The sequence below is a fragment of the Haemorhous mexicanus genome, chromosome Z (genome assembly GCF_027477595.1).
Source record: "Haemorhous mexicanus isolate bHaeMex1 chromosome Z, bHaeMex1.pri, whole genome shotgun sequence".
Lineage (NCBI taxonomy): Eukaryota > Metazoa > Chordata > Aves > Passeriformes > Fringillidae > Haemorhous > Haemorhous mexicanus.
Window position 1 is genome coordinate 61,089,291 of NC_082381.1, and position 24,073 is coordinate 61,113,363.

At 33.6% G+C, this 24,073-nt stretch overlaps 1 protein-coding gene across 4 annotated transcripts in view; it reads left to right on the forward strand.

Annotated features, from left to right (window-relative positions):
- BRD10 (bromodomain containing 10) overlaps window positions 1-24,073 on the forward strand; it is a 51,242-nt gene that overhangs the window by 5,484 nt on the left and 21,685 nt on the right. Inside the window, exons 1-4 of one of the 4 annotated variants that reach the window (XM_059836752.1) lie at window positions 3,324-3,347; window positions 4,295-5,724; window positions 12,742-12,818; window positions 18,098-18,187. In XM_059836752.1, coding sequence (XP_059692735.1) covers window positions 4,392-5,724; window positions 12,742-12,818; window positions 18,098-18,187 — 1,500 coding nt within the window. In that variant the 5' untranslated portion in view covers window positions 3,324-3,347; window positions 4,295-4,391. Of the gene's footprint in view, window positions 1-3,323; window positions 3,348-4,294; window positions 5,725-12,741; window positions 12,819-18,097; window positions 18,188-24,073 lie in introns of those variants that run through there. The other 3 variants (XM_059836748.1, XM_059836749.1, XM_059836750.1) reach the window with 3 other exon arrangements.

The following is a 24,073-nucleotide window of genomic DNA, read 5'->3' on the forward strand; positions in this document are numbered from 1 at the left end:
TCAAGGAAATCCTACTCCAGATCTTTTAGTTACTTTTGTTATATAGGTATCCTTTGTTGAGAGTTCCCTTTCTCTTGTAATTTATCCCTTTCTTGCACTATCAGATTAACTTTTCTTTATGCAATGTTTTATGACTTTCCCCAAGAGACACATTCATAATGGTAGACTCAACATATAAAAACTGACAAGATATTGTTGCAAAGCTGATTTCACTATTTTCCAGCTAAGTTTTTGTACAGCAGCAAAAGCACTCCCCCCCACCAAAGTACATATATGAGGAGATCTAATTTACTTTTATTGTCATTCTTGTATGTAAGTATTCCTTTTGTTCAAATGTTGTAATTATCAGAATATTGACTATCTTCTTCAAATTATGAATTACATTTCTATGAGTTTCTACTCGGCTCCCTGGTTATATGCTAGGTAAGTAACAAATCAACTAATTTACACATTAGTTGACAATAAATAGTTGTGGAATTATTTTATTATTGGAAATTACGGCTAATCAGTTAGATACTGAAATATAAAGGTAGATTCCTACTGAAATTTTTAAAACCACCAGTGAATGGCAGATAAATTAACTGGTTGATTTCAGTGGGAATTAAGGGTCTGTATGGGTTTGTTTGTTGAAAATTATGTGGGCAGTTCTGTGTCTTTCATCTCTGAAAACATAGTCCTGGGATTGGTTTCAGACATCCTCATTAAAACATTTAAATAATTGAATTCTGGTTGCAAGTTAGTAATTTAATTAAGGAAATTGTGGAATAAAGTGTGTTTATATAGTCAGTTTTGCTTTTTGTGAGGGTGTTAGCATGGAATTAACCAGATCCAATGGAAAAATATGGAGTATGTAATAATATGATTTAAAATATTTGAAGTACAGAAATAAGCTTATATGGGCATCTCCTAATACAAAATCTTGGCCTATTTTAGAATAATGTATAATATTGTTAATCTGTATGTAACTTTCTATTTTATTTTTAAAGTAAGTTTGTACAAACAAATTATTGTTAATTAAAACAGTTCTCTGTGTCTTGTCATTAAGAGTTCCAGTGTCTGACCTTTTACCTGTGAATAAACACCTAAGTAGGTCAGACGTGGTAATTGGGAAAACAAAATAAAATCTAGTCTTTGTCTCCTCTCCCCACCAAGAAATCTCCTGTTGCAATCAAGAAGGAATTTGCTGGTGATATGTGTCAGCTGCCTTAAATAAGGGAGGAAATTATAAGAAAAGTAGGGAGTTATGTTGGGACTTTGTTTTAGGTGTTATCTCTACTTGGGAATCATGTTTACTGAATTTTAAGGTCAGATGCCACTCAAGAGCTGCAAAACAATTGCAGATGTGTTCTAGAAATATGCCATTCTTAGTCTAGAAAAATCAGCTTCACCTTAGAATAGTTCTGTAACTATTGTTAAGTCCAGTACATGTATGCAAACGTATTTCTGGAAAATGTAAATAAAAGTATTTAGAAAGAAACAACAGGGTTTTTTCCAGCTGCTGTCAGCTTGAAAGCCAAATATGTATGTCCAGACAATTTCTCAATATAAAGATATCTGTGCTACTAAAGTATCAGATGTCTCTCTCTTGCCTCCTTCTCTCCATTTTCTCTCTTCCTTCACCCCTGCTCCCTTGCTCTGTGTCCTATACCCTCTTTACTTCCCTTTATCTTCTTAAAACCTGGAAAAAGCTGTGCCCTCTAAAACCAGGAAGATCTCAATAATAAAGGTGTGAAAGTGTGCTATTATTTACATTTTTTTCTTGGATGTCTGCTGAGAACAGAATGACAACAGATTTTGTGATAAAACAACAGCTTAAAAACAGGGCAAACTTTTTACAAGTGAAACAACTTACAAGTTTTCTTTTTAAACAACCTTTTAAAGCACTCTTAAAAATTACATAGTAATTATAATTTTATCGAGGCAGAGGTATCTATTTACGTATGACTCTAGGGTATTGTATTTATTTTGATAATTCCACCATGATTTAACTTATTACGTGGTAAAAAGTTGAAACTGCTTGTGAAGATGATATTTTTGGATTAGCTACAGCTTTTCTTTATTAAACGATACTGAGATGTTGTTGTTTCTACATGTGTTCCATCTCACCGGGTACTCACTATTTAGTCTTGTTGCTATACTATATTAATAGAGTTTACACCTTTTGGAGGCAAGAGGTTATTAAGAAACATGTTTTACATTTAGGAGGAATGAGGGAGTAGGATCCAAGAGTGCTATGAAATTTATATCTGAGACCACTTATGCATAATATAATTTCTTCCTCTCTGTCACTGGGACATTAGTTATTTTTATTTATTTAATTTATTTTTATTTATTATATCAATGCATTATTAGCACGTTTAACTAGAACATAAATCAGAATAAAAATAATGCCCACTTTACATGTGCAAGTAGTATTGTTTAATTTAGTGGTTTATTCACCAAGAATGGCTAACAGAAGTTTGTGCTGAAAAGTGGGATTTTGTCTTTATATTGTATCCTTTTTATTCTTAAGTTAATGCTGCACTGGGAGACTGAATTTAAGTATTTACTGTTTGCTTTTACCTTTTGTGTTTTACATGAGTCTGTACTACTTCACTTACTAGATATATAAGATATCTAAGATAACAAGAATGCATGTATGTGGTATTAAGCATTTCTGTTCAAATTGTAGTAACAAGTAACTGAATATTTGTATTTTATTATGGAATGTAAAGTATTCAGTCAAGTCCTACTGTATTTCATGTTACTTTTCATACTCATGCGTGTTTCTCCTGTGCTGATACTAAAATACGAACAAAACTACATTTGCTGCCTTTTTTACATTGTTAAAATAGCTCGTCAATAGTTAATGGTTGAAATATATGTCCTTCAAGCTAGAAGCCACTATCAGCTTCATGTTGTCACAAGAAACATTTTCATTTATCATTACTCTTTTGCTGAGTTTGGAAGGCATTGATGCTTTGCATAGATACATGGCATTTACTTGCTGCCTGTTCATGAAAAGTAAAATTGGAGGTTTGCAATTTGGAAATAAGAATTTATAAATTCCAGTAGCAGGTCACATTTGTATTAGAGGCAGGTGGTAGTTTTTACCAGTGATAGAAGCTTCAGAGAAAAAGATAAAAGAATCTTAGGATGAGCTCTAAAAACATTTTCTACAAGTACATCTGTATCCTAATCCTGTCTTTTAGAATCTGATTGTGCCTTCAGGCAAAAATGTTAGTTTACTAGTGCAGCAGCATTAAAGAAAATTTACTTCTGTTGGTAACTTTTGGTATTTGTATGATTCATGCAGATGTCCAGTTTTCTGCTTTGGAAATATATTGAAATATCTTGTATCTTAGATGGTAAGCTACATGTCATTGATTATCTGAAATAGAAGCATTTCTTTTTCCAATACATGTTGCCCTTAAATTTCATTATGAATTTACAAATAAAAGCAAATAGAAGTTCACAGTCTTATCATATGAGGTTTACATACTGCTGTTATGTTTCCTCTTGCCAGTGTTTTGTGTCGACTTATAGGTTACTCAGAAGTTTTTACAGGCTTCTGGTTACTGATAACCTCTTTCTCTGAATGCGTATTATTTCTGCTCTATCCTGTTTTTTAAATAGGGGGACCAGAACTGAATAAATTTTTTCAGGTGAGGGAAAACCAATTAATATCATAATATTTTATTTTTGGTATTATTTTCCATCACATCCTTTGTGTGTCCTGATACTTGGTTTTTGTTGGTTTTTTTTTTTTTTGACTACCATTGCAAACTGACTGATAACACAGCTTTGTGGGTGGGAGGGAAAATGGTTCTTGCGCGTGTAAATGAAGCATTTAGCAATTAGGCATGTATACTTGTGTGCTAAGGAAGGGAGGTAAAAGAGAGGTGACATGAGCCACAGGGCAACCATTTCAAAAAAATATTTACCTGGAGTTTGTTTCAGAGATTTTTATTTGGATAGTTTGTTGGAAATGTTAAATTCTGATTAAAAGGGATTGAGGAAGGAAATATATATTTTTTTAATGCCTGAAAGTCTAAACAACTCAGTGTTGATATATGCCAGGCTTTTTTCTTATCTTTTTCCCTTGTTAAAACTAGTAGTGATAGAAAAAAACGACAGTAATTTCCCATTTTGGTTGATGCATTCTGCACTGCAAAGTAACACAAACTGAAATAAAACTGTGCTCTTTTTAACTTCGAGATAAATATGTTTGGCATACTGTAGTTCTTGGTTTTTTTCTATCTCATTTCTTTTTGTTGACCTACTATCTGAATTTTCATGTAATTTCTTTTAATAGGCAGAGAGATCAAGAAAGAAAAGAAGCAGAAGAAGCTAGTCAGAAAGAAATAGAAGAATGGGAAAAATCACTTTTAGCTCAAGCAGCGCCTACAAGGATGGAGACAATGTGGGAGATTCCAGCTATTGGTCATTTTCTTTGCTTGGCCCAACAGATTTTAAATTTACCTGAAATAGTATTCTATGAATTGGAACGTTGTCTTCTGATGCCTCAGTGTAACGTTTTTTTATCTAAAATAATGACTTCTTTGTTAAGTCCTCCTCATCGCAGACCTACATTACATCGCAGGCCTACATTTTCCTACAGGACTTGGGAAGCAGCACTCAGAAAGAAAGTACAACACTGGTATACTGTTGTGGGGCAGACTGACAATCCTAATGGTGCTGCAGAAAAACTTGGCTTGTGTCCCCAGTTTTTCAAAGTTCTGGGAGAAGTTAATCCCTTGGAGGAAAAACCATTTCATGAGCTACCATTCTATCAAAAAGTGTGGCTGCTAAAAGGTCTCTGTGACTTTGTATATGAAACTCAAAAGGATGTTCAGGATGCGGTGCTAGGTCAGCCTATCCATGAATGCAGAGAAGTAATTCTTGGTTATGACTGCTTGGAAAATGCGTATGTTCACTTTCCACAGTTCTGTGGTGCAGATGTTCGAATTTACAAACAAAAACCTTTTCAGGCTCCTGAATTCCCATCTCTTCCCATCAAAGTTAAAAAAGTGCCACGTATTAAATTGGAAAGAGTAAAGCATGAATATGTAAACAAAAGCAATGGGGAGGTCAGTTCTGCTGGGAGAGAGCTGCGGTGTCATTCCAAGACAGAAGGAGAGAAAGGTATGGACATTGTTATCAGTCCAGAAAAAAGAACACTTTTAGGTAGCTTTAGAGTCACTACAGAGGAAATGAAGGTTGACTGTGAAATAAAAGCCTCAAGAGTTTGTGACATCAAAAAAACTGGTTGTTATAAAGAGAACTTCAGGAATTTGATTACTTCAGGAGAGATTGTGGATATAGGTGGTCATCCTAGCTCAGAAGAAATAACAGATGTGGAGAATGGACAAGGTTGCACTGAAATGGCCAGAGTAGGACTTGAGCTGAGTCCATCCAAGGGGAACACACTGAACGCTTGCCAAATGCGTGTCAATGGCGCTTATAATGAAAACCAAAGCAGAAATTACCATGAATCTGCTGAAGAAACAGTGTTAGAGACCTTTCTGCAAAATAATAAGAAATTAAATAAGATGCTAGCAAAAAAGAAGAAAAAGAAAAAAAAAAAGTTGAAGGATATTCTAAATGAAAATCTACAGAGAAAACTTGATGACTTGCAAAGAAAGCGTGAGATTCATCTTCATCCATTCAAATCTTTTAAATCTGAGATCCAGAGCAAGTTGTTTTTAATTAAAAAGAAAGCAAAACATAAGAAGCACAAGTCTGGTAAGTTGGCATTTTTACTTATAATAAAAATTAGGAGGATACAGTTGTATTTTTAAAGTTGTTTTCTTAGTTCATAAGTCTACATTTTATTTTGTGAAAAAGGAGAGTCTTATTGCATTAAACAATTCAGATATTAACTTTAGAGTCAAAGTTACCTACCCGATAACACAAGCATATGAAACATCTTTTGACCAAACTGCGATTCATTTGCAGAATGTATCTTTAGAGAACAAAATTAATTGCAAGAGTTAATTTGTTGCAAAAAATATTCAGGACAATAAATATAACTGACTGGTTAGCATCAGAGTGTCACTTGAAGGCATTTTGTGGTATCTTCTATTATAGCAATTGTGGAAATGTTTCTCCATTTTCTGGTTTATATTACCTTACCCAAATTATGAAGAATCACAGAGTAATTACATGACATGATGAATCTAAAGTCATTCATAGTGAAACTGTGCAGTCTTAGGTCACCAAACAGTACTGCTTTGACTGTGGGCCTGGGTCCAACAATCAGGATGCATCAGCATTGGAATTTATGCCGATGACATTTTTATTACAGAATTGGGCAGCATCTAGTTAAGTGTTTCAGGTAAGTGATATACAACCCAGATTTCAGTTAACTTACTGGAAAATTTCAAAGGTATTTGCAAACTGTAAAGGTACAAAAACCTTAAGTTCAAATTATTCAGGTAGCTTTAGTATTTTTGATATCATGTGAAGCAGTGTAAAGGCTTAATCCTTTTGAGTCCTGAGCAAAGCCACCTGTGCTACATTTTAGCAGATTCTTTCCAACATTATATTTTTTGTAGTGACAGGGTGCTTTTCAGAACAGTGTAGACTGACAGATAAATATTATATTTCATCTGAAAAACAGAAAGCCAAACCCAAGAATATGAGTGACAAAAAAATGTCTTCTAAAGATTAAGAAACTAGCCAAGGTCTAATGACAGTGCATGTAGCTAGAAGTCAAAATTTAAATCTAAGAAATTTAAAGCTAAGTACTGTTTAGATCCTAAATATTTGCACATAACAGCCAAAGAACTGTCTTACTATTTAAATCACAAATTCTTCCTTCTAAAATACTTCACTGCTCACATCTAAACAATAGTTTCAAGAGTTGCAGTTGAAGTTCATATATGTAGTATTCAGGGAAACTAATGTATTTTACATTTGCCTTTGTGACTTAGCTCTCCAATTGTGTCACTGTTTTCAGTGTTCTTAAAACCAGGCAAACTGAATAACAACCCAAACAGCAAACAAGGACTCTAGTTTGGAGAAGTGTTGTCCTTTATCTCCTGATATGTTGATGCATTTCCCACCTTATTCTGACTACTTCTTCATTTGACCTTGCTGGAGAAAATTTTTGCAATAACTTTACAGCATTGCAAGAAAGCGCTTTTCTTCCTATGGTTGTTAAATCTCGATTGGCCCTATAGCTGCCAGGCTGAAATGGATAGGATTGGATTCAATTCATGACAATAACTAGTTGTTTTGTAATGTTTCCTAATGTTTAATGCTAATTAGTATTTCTTAAAGACTGTCTGAAATTAAATCTTCTGTTTTAAGATTCCGTTACAATGTAGAGCAGAAAAAGTGATTTAGTAAAGCTTGTTCTGAGTCCCCAAAGATGCCTGATTTAAGTCTGATCCTAGTCACAATAACTCTTTACAACGTTCTTTAAAAGTAAGTAGGAAGAGAACATCAGGAATGTAAAAGTGAGTACTTTTCATTACTTTTCAACAAAATTTTTTTTCCTGCTATTGGTTCTCTTAGGTAGCTAAATGCAACTGATTCGCAGTTTGTGTTTCAATTGTGGTAATTTGCATATTCCTGACTTGCTGTAGTGGTACCCATTGTGAATATGGACAGGTCATGCAGTTTTTCCATCTGAAAACTTCACAGAAATATTGTGAGCGGAACTTACTGGAGAATACAGCTATGTTATGACCTTTACCATAGTGACAGTTTTCTTACAATATATGAAAAAGTGTGACCACTCTACTGAATCTATGTTTTTGAAACAAGGTAATGGTTATTATTGTGGCAGTGTTCTGTGTCAAAATTATTGACAGAACGGTACTGAATGTAATGGAAAGACAGAGTCAGAGCAGTTCTGTAAACAAGTACATGCTGTGCTATAATTTTTAAATGTTATTTTCTTACTGGAGTTAAATAAGTTTCAGTGCAAGGCACAGTGCAAGAGCATGAGAATCCTACAATTGCATGTTTGAAACAGGGATTGGATGAAATTCAGAACAACTGCAGGGTTGAGAAAATAGAAGGGACCAGAGGCTGCTTGAAATAACTCATGTTCCTGATGTAGAGGTTGTAGTAAATGTAAATTGAATCTCTTTTTATTCCTGTTCATCTAGAAAACCAATACAGCACACGATTTTAGAAGAACCTTGGATGTAAATTCTGTACCATATACTCATGCTCTGGAAAATTCATGGCTGTCAAACTGCTTGAAGTCCATTTTACTATATCTTTTATTTCTTAAGAGTACCATTACGTTTTGTGTATGAAGTCAAGCATTGCTTGAATGTGAGAAAATGAATTCAACAGCCTGGCAGCAATGCTGTAGTGCCTGGTTTACTGTCCTTGGGAATTTAATATTTAGAAATCTTCTGGACACTTTTCAGTGTTGTAAAAACTTTGTCGTGTTTTCTAACCTGTAGATAAAGGAACAGCCTGTTGATCATGTTGAAAACATTAAGTGAGGTATTCCAGCAAGTAACAATGTACACTATGCATTAAGCTTCAGTGCCATGTCTTCAGAAACATGTACCGCTCAGGTTTTATAGGGTTTCGGGCATTGTTCTGTAAATCAGCAGTATTAATGCATTTGTTCAGACTGACTTAGCTCATTTCACTGTATAAAAGTGTATGCTCTGTCAATATGGAAGGTTCAAAACTCTATAATAATGCTTCATTTTCCAGATTGTATCCTCTTATATTTTGTAAAAGGGCTGTTGGGAGCAAGATAGAAGAGTAGAAGATGAAAAGGAAACAGGATACAAACAGTAGTTGCCAAATCTTTAAAAGACATAGAGTGCATCTTACAAATTTGTTAATGGAAAGATAACAGGGCCTGTTGTTAATTTGAGAACACTGCAGTAGCTGCTAGAATTTAGTGAAGAAACCAGAAATTCTTGCAATTGGACAGGGCTAACTTCACTGTATTCTACCTTGACTAATAGTGTTTGATATTAAAAACATCTGTTCCCTCATCTGGGATAAGAAGAGTCTGCTCCATATCCAAGAAAAGACTTGCAGTCTTATTAAAAAAAAAAATTAAAATAAGTTTTTATTCAAAATTCCGCTGTGTTGTCACATTATAATTTGAAGCATGGATTGACATTGCTTTGGTTCTTCAAGGAGAAGCCACAAGAACTCATATACCAGAGTTCATAATAAAAAATTTTACTAGATCTGTAAAAATGTTTCTGTTTTCAAATCCCATTGATCCCAATGTAGAAGAAGTTATAAATAGATTATATTGTTCTTGCTGAAGTAATTTACAAGTGTCAAGAACATTTTTGGGGCTTCATGTTTTATTAGTCTCATTTTTATGCCAAAAATAGTACTAGAAGAGATCTGAATTATCTCTTTGTTTCCCCTTCTTCACCCTTAATGGCAAGACCAGCTTGAGGTGGCTTATGTTTTAGTTGCATCTAATCTCCCTAGTGTGGTTTTTGGATGCTCCTAATTAGTGTTCAGGTTCTAGTTATGTTTCTTTGTTAATTGTTATTCACTGACAGTGTCTGTAGAATTTGTTTCGGCCTGAAAGGAAAACCTGTGCCAGTCAGATTTCTCCTGGACCTACTGAACTTAAGTTTAATGTCTAAGAATTTTTACAGAGCTGGCTAAGGGGTTCTTGGTTAATAAAATGTTGACTTTTTGTGAGCTCCTCTTGGGGGTGAGATGCCTCATGGTCTCTTCCACTCTAAACTGAAACCAAACTGAGATATGGAGCCTTTTGGAAAAGGCTGTGCGGAGACATAATTACTGATTATGGCACAGTAAATTGTTAGCTTGTAGAGTTACAATAGAATATCTTTAAATGTGGACAGGAAGTAGGCTGTGTTGAATTGAGTAGGTGAACTAAGCAGATTATGTACATGAGATTCTTAATTTATAAATATTAAACTAAGGTTTAGTAAGGTTATGCTAAGGTTCTAAGGTTTTTCTTATTGATTGCTTTTAGTCAGTAATTAAGTTTATTTGTATGTTGAGTATGGTCTGAAAGACGCAGTGCACCATGTTTCAAAATGTGATCTAACTACTCTCAGAAACGTTACTTCATCTGCTCAGAAATTAATATAAGCCTTTGAGATAATTTCTTCATCCAGTATTATGGACAAAAGATCTCTAGCAGACCTCAGTGGAGTGATTTGAGAAGTTGACTCTCACCAGTGATTTTGTTATCCCAAGCCGCTGTTGGTAGCTGGGTGTTTATTACCAATTACATAGTAAAGATACTTAAGTATATTACACAGTTGCAAGTCTGGGTGCTGGGGGGATATCCACAGAACCATCACACCTCTGGGTTACAAAACTGGATTTTTACGTACTTACTAAAAAAGTATTTCACCTATGTAACACATATGAATTACAGATAACTACCAATTGAGAAAGATTTGGTTTCTGTTACCATTGTTTAAAGCTGAGAAATTATTTTTGGAAAACCAGATGCAAGCTTTTCTCAAAGGGAGAAATTATCAGTACTATCACTACAACTTCTTTCTGATATCAATTTTGTATTTTAAAAGGGTGTTATTGAGGTAGAAGATTAATTTGCCATAAGTAGTTTGCTATATATATTAATTCCCTCCCATAGTATAAGTATCTGTAGGGTTTTTTTTTTGTTTTTAATACATGATATCAAAAAACACCTACACCATAGGACATCTGGTGTCAAAAAAAATGGAAGAAGGACTATGATGTTGCTCTATACAGATAAGTGCTTAGCTCACAGCAGTTACCAGCAATTCTGTAGGTCTTTTGGTACATATATTCCAACAGTTATGCTTTATGATATGTCAGACTCTATTTATAATTTAACGGGTAAGGCTCATTTTCTTGTGCTTCTAGATGGTTTCTTTTAATTCTTGGTCTGTCTGTAGCTCCGTATCTTTCCTACTTCATGCTTTTCAGATGCTGTTGTGGAGAAAGAAATGTTTCTTTTATTTGGGTTTCTGATTATTTATAACTCTTTCTAAAAATTTTCCTCCTCCTTTTCATAAAGATATATTAGGGAAAAGAGAATATTTCTGTTTAACTGTTACTTCTTTAATTACACTGCATCATACATCATATAACACTGGATGCTGAAAATAGTCAAGTAAATACTTGTTGAAAAATATGTTGAAAGTATTCAAGTTAAATGAAAATTCTATTTTAAACATATTCAAATTTTCCTTTTTGTAAAGAAGCAAAATCTAGCTGCCTTTTTTTTTTGTGTGTGTTTTCATTTTCTTTCCAGATAACATTTTTTAAAATGGCTATAGCGAGGAGCCACCATATGACCAGACTTCTTTTTGAGTCATTTTGTCAAGAAAGCTTCTAAGGGTCTACTATAGTTCTTTCAATGAACAGCATTGTTTTCAGTAGTAGCATGCAGCTGTATTCATAAAGCCTGTAGCAAAAATGTCGACATTTTTGCCCATTGTCAGAATGTTTAGGTTATTGTTCTAGTAAATAAGCTTCTCTGTTTTATCACTTGTTCTCTAATGTGAAATATGTAAGTATTTATTTTTTGGTAGTTGAGGGCTCTTTAAATATGTTTGGTAAGGGTAGTTTCTAGGTTGCTTTATTGATTTTAATGTAGTTTGATTTTATATGGAGTTTCAGATCTAGATTCTTCAAGCCCTGTGCCTTGTCCTGTAAGTGTGTTTATTTCAGAGTCAGGTAAGGTGTTCAGGAAACTCACAGTTAATAAACTGGAAAAATAGATGCATAGGCATCTATGAACATTTGTATGTATGTGTACATACACATTTGCACACACTTAAAGCATCTGTTAGGAAGAAGGTTAAGTGCAATATTTTCATTAATTTACTTATTGAATCTGCCTGTGCTTGTATTGTTGCCAGGTGCCTGCAGTTATGCTACTTGATAACAAATTCTACATTAAATTATTATTTTCTTCAAGCTCTCTTTTTGTTTAAGCTTTTAAATTATTGCTTGGGACTCCTGAATGTGAACAAGTGATAATGATAGAATGATGCTTTTGGCCTGAGTGAGCAAGTTAAAGGTGATCTTGTTTGAATTTATCGTATGAATGTAGAAATAACCATATAAGAAACTTCACTGTCTTGCTTGGTGACATAACTTGATTTGAGAAATGTATATGATTTGTAAACTCTAATACTATAGGCAGTAAAGCACTTCCGTACCTTCACAGAGATTTTTTGCTACCTCCATTTGTATATAGCACAGCTGTATGTGAAGTGCATTATCGGAAGTTGTTTTCCTTCTAAAAATGTTAGGTATTGCTACAAGCAGAAAAAACAAATCAATCTAATTTCTTTGGTAAATTCAATATGTTCAGTCAGGGATTTCTAGATACTACTTGTGTTTTCTGGATATCTTTTTACTAGTAGATACAGATATCCCAGATCCTAATGTGTGATAGTTTAGAGTGTTAGAGAAACAAATCTTGCAGTTGAGATGATATATTTCTTATGTTTGTGTCTTAAGTTCTGGATTTCACTTCTTTCAGAAGAGTGGCGTCAATGTTACTTTTATGGCTTGGATTTTTAGGTGCTGTATTATTGAAACTGTAGTAGGCTTTTTCTTCTTTTTTTTCCTTCCACTCCACACAAAAGATTGCAGTACACAGATACTTGTTCAATGCTTGCTTCTGCTGACTCTAGTTCTGATTCATCAAGTTGACATGACTGAAAACCATCTGTTAGTTGTAGTTTAACTTACAAGTCTGTATGTAATTTAGTTGTATTAATAGAGTACAATGAACAGCATTATGAAGCTTTTCTCTTTTAATCTTACAAGGCAAAAAATCGTTATCTAAAAAAGCAATCACAAAGAAGAGGAAAGGTGTCAGAAAGTCTACCATACCAGAATTTCAGGTAAATTATTTTAATTTTTGTTTTAAGCACTTGAAATCTTTATATCTATGAAATAAGTCCTTTAGTTTCTGATACAGACCTTGGAAATACTCACTGAAGCTTCTTCTAGTTTTTAAGACTTAAACTGATATTTTGGGAAGTACATTTCACCTTCTCGTGGTAGAAAATATTTTACCATTTTTGTGAAGTACAGCTGAAACACTTTTTTTAGTATTGTTTATGATCCCAGATATATCTGTTACAGTATAAAGCCTGTAAAAACTAAAAAAAGACATTTTTATGGTAGGTATACCTGTCTGGGTTAAAATTGTTTTTGTGTGAGGTGTGACAATGTGGTTCTTGAACTGAAATCTGGCTTGGTTAAGTGAAGGACTTGCAAAAACTTTATAGGCAACCGTGCTTACCCTGTTGCAACTGTTACTCATTATCAGCATGTGATTTCTAGGCCTCTAGGACCTCTTAGGCTATAGAGAGTAACAAGAGTATTAATTATGCTAATATCATTTTATGGTACTGTAGTCGAAGTGTTACAGTACTTCAATTCTAAGTTGCTCTCTATGTACGCAAGGCTGCTTGGATTGAAGTTCTCCTTTGGCTATCTTTTTTCTTTTTTTTTTTTTCCCTTCAGAAAGCACTCTCTGCAAGTTTGACCAGTAGGCTCGCATTGATTCATGGCTATTTTGTAATACCCTCACCCTGAATCAGTTGGTTCCATCATGATCATGTGTTTCAGATGGAGCTAGTAGAATTTCTTGTGTTAAAATTGGGTAGTAACAGTCAATTTTGAGAGATGACTGATATTTAAGTGTACACTGACTTTATCTATATTGTAATGGTGGTGACTAAAATGGATTCTAGTAGCTCCAGAAAACAGGTACGTGTCTAATTTTTTTTTCCAAGCACTTTGTCTGCATGCCATATATGTATACAGTTAGTTTAAAAATAATTTCTTGCATGATTAAACAACAGCATTTAAGTAGTGTATCTAAAACTTAACCCAACCTTTTAGCTTTAGTAGATAAAACATATGTATATCTATCTAAATGTATACTTGTCTTCTGTAAAACCTTATATTAAAATGTGGCAAAATACTTCTGACTCTTTTGATCAAAGCTAGGACTCTTATCTTTTAGGTGAGGCTGCAACTGATCAGTATGGAGCAGTTTCATCTTATTAGGGAGCTTTCTAACAACTTAACCTGACTCATTCAAGAAGTATAACTGTTAGAAGAATTTGCAAATATTAAACCTTTTATATTTGGAATAATACTAAGACTTTTGGGAGTCTAGTAATTTATGCTTCAATAAACTTTTTCCCACATACGCAAATGGCCAGACTTTATGAAATTATATAAAGGAGTTGAAGGTACAAGTACATTTTTAAAATACTTAGTTAAACAGTTTAGAGCTTGCAGGACCTGTGATATATGATGAGAGGGCATAACCACAAAAATATCGCTATTCATGTATATATATCAGTTCTTTTGGTGTGAAAGTTAATAAATTAAGAAGTATAATATGTTTCATGTGCCTGCAGCCTACAAATGTAAAAAAACCACAAACCCAACCAGAAGGCACTTCAGTTTATAAGAATAGGTTCTGTACTTAAGTATAGGTCTTCTGAAAATCATGACTTGATAAAGCTGAGTAAATGAGTACTAATAATTCTTTTAATATGTGCAGTGACACAAATCAAAATCAATTATTAGTGAAAATTCAGATAGTAATAGTGCTACTTAATGTAACATTTAAAATACTATTTTTATAATATATAGCTCAAGACTGCTTTGAAAAAAATCCCCAAAGCCCTGCATACAACAAAGCAAACTCAAATCAAAAGCAGATGCAAATTAAATTCTTTTTACCAAATAAAAATGCACAAAAACCAAGTCCTGGTTTTAGTATTTTGAGAATTATTGGAGACATGGGCTTACAGCTTCATAGATCATTATTTGTCTCTTGCTTATTATTCTGAGCTTCTTATTACTATTGCTCATTAACAATTTAAAGAAATTAATGGTAGTTAAAGTGCTGTACAGAAGAAGCACTAATGTGTTTTGGGTTTTTTTCCCAGTTACAGAGTACATTTAGGTTTGGTAACCTATGTTTCACTTAGTCTTTTCTTCTTTCACCTCATGTACATTCACTCATAGCTGTATAGACCTACACGTATGATAATTAAGGAGAAAAGGAATATGCATGCTCTGTTTCAGTGTATCTAACAATTTCACTTTTATTGTCTATAGTCTATATTAAATGCAGAATCTCAAGAGGGGGCTATCTGGACATGTAGATGTCAGTGATAAAAGGGCAGCTTTATAGGAAATACAATTATAATTAACAGTCATTACACAAATAACTTGAAATAAAGTGTGAGACCCTGTTGAAGTGAGTTAAAATTCTGCAAAAAGTTTGTCTGAAGTTAAGGGGGCAAGGAAAGAGCATCAATGATCTGGGGAATACACTGGGTGCTGTGATACTAACGGGCCCCTTGTCTTCCCTTCGAAAGTTCAGGGCAGATTTTTTTTGTCTTTCTTCCTTGAAATCCTCGGAGTCAGTGAAGGTCTTTGAGAGATTCCTGACATCTGATGTTGCAACATAACATGAAAGTTGAACACTGAATTTGAAATTTTACAGAATATCTGAAACTTCCACTTCAATTGGAATATAATTGGTATACAATTGAAAAACAGGATGCTTATTGCCTACGAAAAATAAGTCCCTATGTAGTAAGTACTGTGCCGGATGTGATGGGGTTTTTTGTTGCAGTTAAGTTGTACACAACTAATGAGATTACATTAATGTAAACATTTAGAGGCTGAATCTTCAAGGCACCATGTAATGTTCTAGAGAATAGGAGCTAACCTTTAATTCTCTCTGATAATACAAAAGGGAAACATTTTTTCACTTCAGATTATTTTCTTCATGATAGGTGATTAGAAGGCATGTTCTTCAAGAGCCATATGTTAAACTACCAGTGAGCTATCAAAATGTGACAAAATTATTAGATTGAAACATTAATATCTTTTTTTTTCCTTCATGTTAACTTATCCATTAAAACATGTTAGAAGGCAATGTTGTTTGCAGAAAATTTAATCATTAAGTTCCACCAATTACCAGCCATTAGCAAAGAACACTGAAATATAAATAAGAATCTCATTGGGAGAAATAGCATCTAGAGTCCATATCAAAATGTATAAAGTACACTACACTTTGTTATTTTCATCACTGTTCTTTTCATCCTTCCTTCAAAACACTAGCTTCATTCTGTAAGATAGGAAATGCTAACCATATGAGAGAAGTTTCAGAATCAGCTTTTTCCCAGTCAGTGTCCATCTTTATTTCCTCATCTCAAATCACACTGTGAATGAAAAAAAATCGAAGTTTTTTCTTGAACCCTTTTTATAATGCTTTTCAGTTCAGTATTGGAGTATTTAAAACACAAAGCTAATTTTGACCGTAAATCCTCCAAGCTCAGCTGCTGTTACCTTCTTTATTTTATCAGGAGGTAATTGACACACAGTTAATACCCTCAAATGTACTTCTTTTCTGATGAAAATTGTCAATTAGATATTTGATTACTCAAGCCCCAAGGCAATTAAACTTTATTTATTAGCTTTGTTTTTCTCATTGATGTAGTTTGGATTGGTCTCGTAGGAGAAAATAAAAAGCAACAATAGACTTTAGTAACTGAATTGTCAGGTGTATAGTCAAAAAATGGATTATAGTTGTGTAGGGAAAACCTTTATCCATGCCTTCATTGACTTTTGTCAAGGACTTTGTGATGTACTTTTTTGCTTAATAATTTAGTGTCATGGATTTCTTCAAAGGCCAGACACAGCCAGTATTTGGCTTCAGTTTATATTTTAGGTATTTGAGACTCATTTAAGTGCAGGACATGCGTTTTGAACCTAATTACCCATAGAATTACCCATAATCATTCTGTTTTCTGGGTTAAGAGAGATAACTTTCACAAGAAAATTTTGCATACACAGTCTGTGGCAAGACACTGTCAATTTCCTTATTAATTTGTTATTCCAAACTTGATAAATGTGAGAATGGCAAACTTTGATTTGAGTCACTCAATTTCCTCAATGCTTCAAATGTACACAAATGTTATGAAAATAATGGCACATGTGCACTTGAGGTTTCTGAAATTTACTTTGCTAAAAGTAATAATTTAGTGTTTTAGCACTTTAGCAAAAGTGCTTCTTCTAACATGAATTTGCTGAAAATCTAAAACTGCACCTGAATTTGAAGAAAAATATGTTGTTATAAACTACTGATTTGGGAAAAATATTTAGCAGTTATTTGTTAAAAACATTTTCGTGAGGGTGTGTTTTGTATGGGGTTTTTTAATTTCATTTTCTTAAATTATTGGTACATGTTTTCAGTAGAAAGGAAAACATGTCCACCTAAGGGTGTTCAGAAGAAGCAAGTCTTATCATAATATAATCCAAAACAACCTAACATCTTAACAATTTCCAGTTTTTTAAGTCTTAACTTGTCCTAGATGATGGTAAGACAAAATACACAGATCAGCTTTGTTTGACAATTTTTTCAAGAAAATAACATCAATTTTCTGAAAGGAAAAAATATAAAAAGCTGATTTCTAAAGACAAGAATTAGAAGAATATAATACTTTTTCAAAACATACATTAAGTAGATAGATTTGGTAGATGACTAGGTTTCCTTAGAATCATCAAGGTTTGAATAGACCTTCAAGATCATCCCGTCTGACCACCCACTCCGCACTACCCCTGTCACCCCAAAACCACTAAACTACAACACCAGATCCAGATGTCTCTTGAACATATCCAGGGATGGAATACTCTGTGTAAGCACATAAGGATATGGTCAGGAAAAGTTGTACCAAGTAATATGGTATAAACACAGATAGTATAAACTACAAGCTTGTATACTTATTTTGCCAGGGCATATTATTTGGTACTTAAAGCTGTTCTAAGTCATCACTGTACATGAGAGAAATTTGGTAGTTGTCATTCACAGAAGTTTTAAGAAAATACCTAGACTTTGAAATGGAAGCTTACAGGTAGAGATATAGTTTATGTCAGAAGAATAACAGTATTTTCTACTTAGATTTTCCTTTTCTCAATAAGTCCTGATTTTTGTTTGGGTTTTTTTTATGTTTAAAAATACTATAAGAAAATACAAATCAAATGGTGGCACTAAGTAATAATGTGCTTTTAAATTTTATTAATTTCACTGTACTTTTCTAAGTCCCACATCACCAAGCGTTTGTGTTCATTTGTTTTTTAGCTTATTTGCACTAATCTCGATGAACTCAGGGAATTAATCACAAAGATTGAGAATGAACTCAAAGATCTGGAGGACATTAAAAAGAAATCGGTATGTGACATTAAAAGCTTTCTCTGGTATTGATATGAAACAGTGTCAGTTACTTGCTGAGGCCTGTCAACTGAATTTTTTATGCTCTTCAGTAACTGCATGAAACGTCCTAAGGTTGATACCTGAGGACTGTAATCTTAATCTTTCCTGTCTGTAATGCTCTGTTATCAATGTTTTTATGATAAGTGAATTCATTACCTGTGTTAGTACTTGTCCATGCCAAAACAAAATACAGATAGTGGTAAGACCTTAAAATGAGTAGTTCATCTCCATTAAACATGTGACTGTTTTGCCCTGAGGATAAGTTCTTACCAACAAATAATTACAGGATAGAATTCTCATATGTGCCTAGGCAATGTTGATCGGAATTTCTAGTGAGCTAGAATTCTTGATTCCTCTTCTTTGCATGTGTTATTAAGATTTGCTTTGTTTAATATTTATTGAAGGAATTTGTACCAGAAGGCATCTTATCTGGCTTTTGATATCAGATTGAGATACAAATTTTACCAATATACTCTGGATAACTGAGTCTGTGCAACTGAAAACCTCAAAGGAATAACAGATAAGAGAATCCAGCATGCCTTTTGTAGAAGGCAGTGATTCTTATTAAAATGGTAGATGGGTTTAGATACATGAATAGTACTTATTGAAACAGCCCTCTACAGAACACTTACTACTTTTTTCATTGTAGTTCTGTTTATTGAACCTTTGGTAGGCACTTCTATGGTGGCATTCTTTGAAAATATAGTAGTTAGAAGTGTTGATTTTCCTATGTTAGAAATCAGGCTGCTTTTAAATATAGTGAAAGTTTATAGTCTCATGAAGAATCAATATATTCTGAAGTTATTTCAGTAGGGGAGAGAGCTGTGGTAGAAGAGAGACAAATAAGTTAGGATTCTAAAAGACAAGTATCAGTGCAATTAGCATAATTGTTAATGTAGTCCCAGGAATAATACCAGCCTAATCTTGAAATTATTTTGTAGTTGCTAAATTTTAAACTGGTTTTATCATGAGAATGCCAAGAGGTTATCAGAAGGGCTATGTCAGCAATAGCATAAAAAGCCCAAAATTAGAGCATATATATGCTAAAATAGCATATAGAGTTAATTGATATGATACAGCATATCAATGATCTTAGTGTAGGTGAGACTTTCAGTCTGCTAGTAAAACTGTAGGAACATGACTTCTTCAAGGGTAGACAAATGCTAAATATGTCATAATTGCACTTTAAACTGAAATCTGATAATGTCATTATCTAAGTAAGTTGTATGACTTCAGCAGGAATACTATGTTTAGTTCTAATTGCACCATCTTAAAAAACCCAAACAGTTAAATACAGGGGAATTAAGATACAATTCATTCAGCATTCAGTAGTTGTGAGGTAAGGACAGTCTTTTGTTGTATCTTTATAGACCTATCAAATAATGATTCTGTGTCTCTAAACACTTGTGTTGTTAGAAATTTTATGTAGAGAAAAAGGGTTAGGATTAATTGCTGGAGAAGAGGTTATGAGGAAACAGTAAAGTGAGATACTGGTTTTGAAAAAAATATTTGTCAGGGAACTATATTTACCTCTTAATCATTCAAATAGAAAAGTTTTAAATTAGGTGAATAGTCATAACTTTGAACTTATTAAAATGAAGTTTTGCTTTGTAAGGAAAGTCTTTAGGATTTCATTTTTGAAGTCTTAACACCATGTATCATTATATTTGATGTCTGAAAAAGTGGAGAAAATGCAGACTTTCATTCTTCAGCTCTGACAAAATGACAATGGCAATATCAGAAGCATCCAGAATTGAGTTTTTCCTGCTTTTTTTGAAGTGCATATTCTGTTTAGTAAAACAATTTTCTAATTTGATAATGGAAATTTGGCCTAATGTGAAAATCTATTTTAATGATGGCACTTACATGCTGTTTGTTGACTTGTTTCTTGTTTGAAGTGAAAGATGGTGATGTTCTTAGTGCTTCATGGTAATTTAATATTGATTTTTGTTTGCAATAATTACCTGGGTGAAACCATAGGAATCTTTCTTCTTCACAACTAACCTCCTTGGTAATTTCAGTTGTAAAAGTTGCTAGCACATGCTGCTGAGAAAAACCTTCAAGGCAAGCTTTATTGTTATGTTAAATGCTAACATATTTTAGAAGTACAGATTATTTAACTTTAAATAAGACTTTCAAGTATAAACTTTTCTTAGTTGTAACCTCCCTTTTGTTACCTTGAAGACCATTCTAGAGTACATAAAAGGAATTCCTTCTCCAGAACTTGGAAGTAATGGAGACTATAATGAAAGAGCTGAGCTACAGGGCCTTTTGAGTATGAATAAACTTACACTGTTTTCCCTCATTTTTTGTAGGTAGTTGGACTGGTTGTATCTGATACTTTTCACAACATCAACTTGAGACAACAAATGACATGACAGATTTTTGTTTGGCAAGTTAAAATAAAATTAGAATAGGGTTATGTAATAGAAAGTAATGGATAATTTTAAGTTTGGGCATTTCTACAAGTTTCTTTTACAGCAATGAAATAATCAACCTGTTGGAAAGTATTTTCACTGTTTAGTTGATTAAAACAGTTTTGTTCTCTACTTTTGTACAACTGTATTGTCTTTTGAATTAGCTATGGGGAGTATTTTTCCTTTCAGAAAGCCTTGCGCTTTTTCTTGAGTCCTGGTGAGTTTGTTATACCCATGATGAGATTTGCTTTGTGCTAGTTTGCTGTGTCTGTTTAGAGTGGAAAATTAAATTTTACTTAAGTTCTTTAATTTTGAAGGGTTCACCTCTGTACTTGAGCTCTAGACCCAGTTCTGAAGTGATGCTGCAATTTCACATATGCTTTCAACTGACATAAGCCAAAACTGCTGCCAAATAAATAGTTCCGACTCCCTGTGTCTCTGGAGGCTTCTGTTTTCTGTGCCATCCCATGTGAGAGGCTAGCAAATTTTTTTGTTCTGTTGCATGGTGAGAGTTAGGTTATGATCAACCTAACTACTTCTTTGTGCCAGTGAATTGTTTGTAAGCCAGACCAGTTTTCTAATGCAGTTTATCATGGATTTGCACAAATAACCTGTGCTTGTATTCTGCTACAGGTTAAGTGGTCTTTGTAAGAACAGAAATGTCCATCTGCGGGCAAAAGAAAATGGGACTGATTTTGAAGTTGTATGTGATATTATCAGGCTGCTCTAAAAAGTCTATTCCTTTAGTTACTGAATAATTCCTCTCCATATCACATATTTCATATTCAGAGGAAGAGGAGAAATCAGTCAGATTTGCTATTGCACCTGACATTAGGAAACATTAGGAAATAAGTCAAGGAAATATAAATATAAGGAAATTAGAATGTGAAAAGTGCACAAAGGGGACTTAAAGGACTTAAAGTTTAATGATCTGTGCCCAGTGAAAGGCTGATACCCTAAGGAATATCTAAGCTAGAATGTCTTCTATCTCTTGTATATTGCTTAGGAGATGTGAAACTGCATCCTTTAATTTTAAAACCTGGAGTAAAGGTTGAATCGATAGAAAAAGCCCAGAATTTACAGCAATGAAAATTAAGTCTCTTTTGTTGCTAATACTTGCAACAAAAGGTGGGTAAAGATAAGGTGGGTAAAATTACAAGCAGTCAGTAAAGTAGGAGTAGAAGAACATACTGGCTAAAAATTCTATTGATATTTTATTGAATTTTTAGCTCTTGTTTGTTTTTTGAAAATTTAGTCTGTATTATGTATCATATAATGTATCATATTCACGTATTATATAATATTCATGGTTATTTGTTGAATGTGAGCTCCTAGAAATTTTCTGTAACTAGCAAATTGACCAAGATATGCAAAGTAGCTTAATTCCACACTTGAAGTGGTATTGCTGAAAAAATAATTTTGACAAACACACATGATAGGGAAGCATTTTGCTAGTGTATTTAGGATCACATAAGGACTTCGATCTAATATAGAAAATTTCTTGTAAGAGAAGAGGCAGTAAAGTAATGCATTCTGTTGGATCACTACACAGGATAACAACTATCAGTCTCTGGAATTTTGGATCCCACTTTTCCCTAGGTCTTCTCTGTCTGGTCAAATCAGTGGGACTTGCAGTGTGAATGCTAATCTTCTTAGTGCCTTTCAAAAATAATCTGCCTCTCATGTGATATGAAGGGGTTTTTTTGTGTGTGTGAAACTGTTAATTAAGCTGCTTGGTTGATCAGTTTTATGTACTTAACTATTGCATATCATAGCAGCATTTTTTAAATTATTATTGTTTTTTCAAACCCTACTTGACATTGTGTAGTAAGAAGGTGAAGGACTGCAAGTGCTTGCATGTAATAGTGAACTTAAGGCTTTTTTGCAAATGCTAGCTATATTTGTAGTAAAATGAATGGACATTTTGGAATGAACGTGGAAAGATTTCTTGTTTACTGAAGTGCAAGACTTTATTTTGGCAGCACTATTGGATTTGATTCATGCCCTCTAAGTCTGATGGATAAATGCATAGCTGTGTAGGGGACAAGGATTCCCACAGTTAAGGTGAGAATGTTACAAAGAATAATGGGCAGTACCTTCCTGAGAAGGAGACTGCATCATCCCTAGGAGGGAGAAAAGTTAATAAAACTTAAGGGAAGGAGAATTACTTAGCCAAAGGACACCAGCGAAGGTAACAACTAATTGTGGTTTGGAGAAAAGGCTTTATTGTTTGCAGAGGTCTGTAACACCCTGATGTTCTTGACTTAATACTAAAAAAGTGAAATCCTCCCTTTTAAAGGTTTTGTGTTCTGCTATTGTTCCTGAAGCTTATAATGAGATGGTCCCAGGGGGTTGAATGCCTTTGTCTGTCTTTGGAAATTGATATTTGTTTTAGCAGGTGAGTCAAAAGGCCTGAAAAGAAACTGTGGTTTTCTGCAGCATTAAGTTACCTGCAAAAATATATATTTCAGAGTACACCTGAAAATTTAAAGTGAACAACCTACTGGTTTAGGTCAGAAATAGTTAGAACTTCAGACAAATTAATTTGTGGGGCTATTAAAAGGAATATATTGATCCAGGCTGGAACATACTTCCCTTGTCTGTTTTTTATGAGATTCCAAATAAGCTGCTGTTAAATTTGTTCATGAGGTGTAAGTATCTAAACTCAGAGACTGCTTTCTGAGGTTTTTCATTGATTTGCTACATTTTACTTTTAAAAATATGTTAATACATGGAAAAAATAATGCAAAAGTTCATTTTAAACATTTATAAAATATTCTCTCTCCATTCAGGGAAGAAATAGGAAATATTGTTATGTGTTTGAAAACGTTTGGCAGGGAAACGGTTTTTAGACAAGAATCTAAAGGGACTTCAGAAGAACTTCCCTTCATCAGAAACTCATGTAACCATCAAAAATAGTTTAGGGATCTTACTAATATTTTAGTCATTCAGACCTCAACTTTGCAACAAAAGAAGTGGAAAAACCTGCTGTGTCTTCTCATTTGCAGCCTAGGGAAACATTTTTATTGTTGGGTTAATCTTATTCAGTTTTTATTCAGAGGCTGACTTCCTCTCCCCATTCCTGCCTCCTCTTGTCCTGACCACTTCCTCCCTCCCCAGTGAAATATCTGCCATGCTTGGGACTTTAGCATGTAAAGGGTTTTCAGTTATACTTGTTTTCATCAGCATTACTGTATTTACATAGATGTACACACAGACAGTAAATACTATAATCTGAGAAATCTGTGTATGCACACCCATTTGCAGGTTTAAACTGCAGGTAAAGTGAGCTACAATAAAAGAGAAACCAATAAATACTTGGGTTCGAGAGTATTAATAGATCTACTTGAAGTCTTGCAGATGAAACATTTTCTTTTAATAGAAGCTTAGTTTCTCTGATAGTATATATCTTCATCTGTTGCGTATC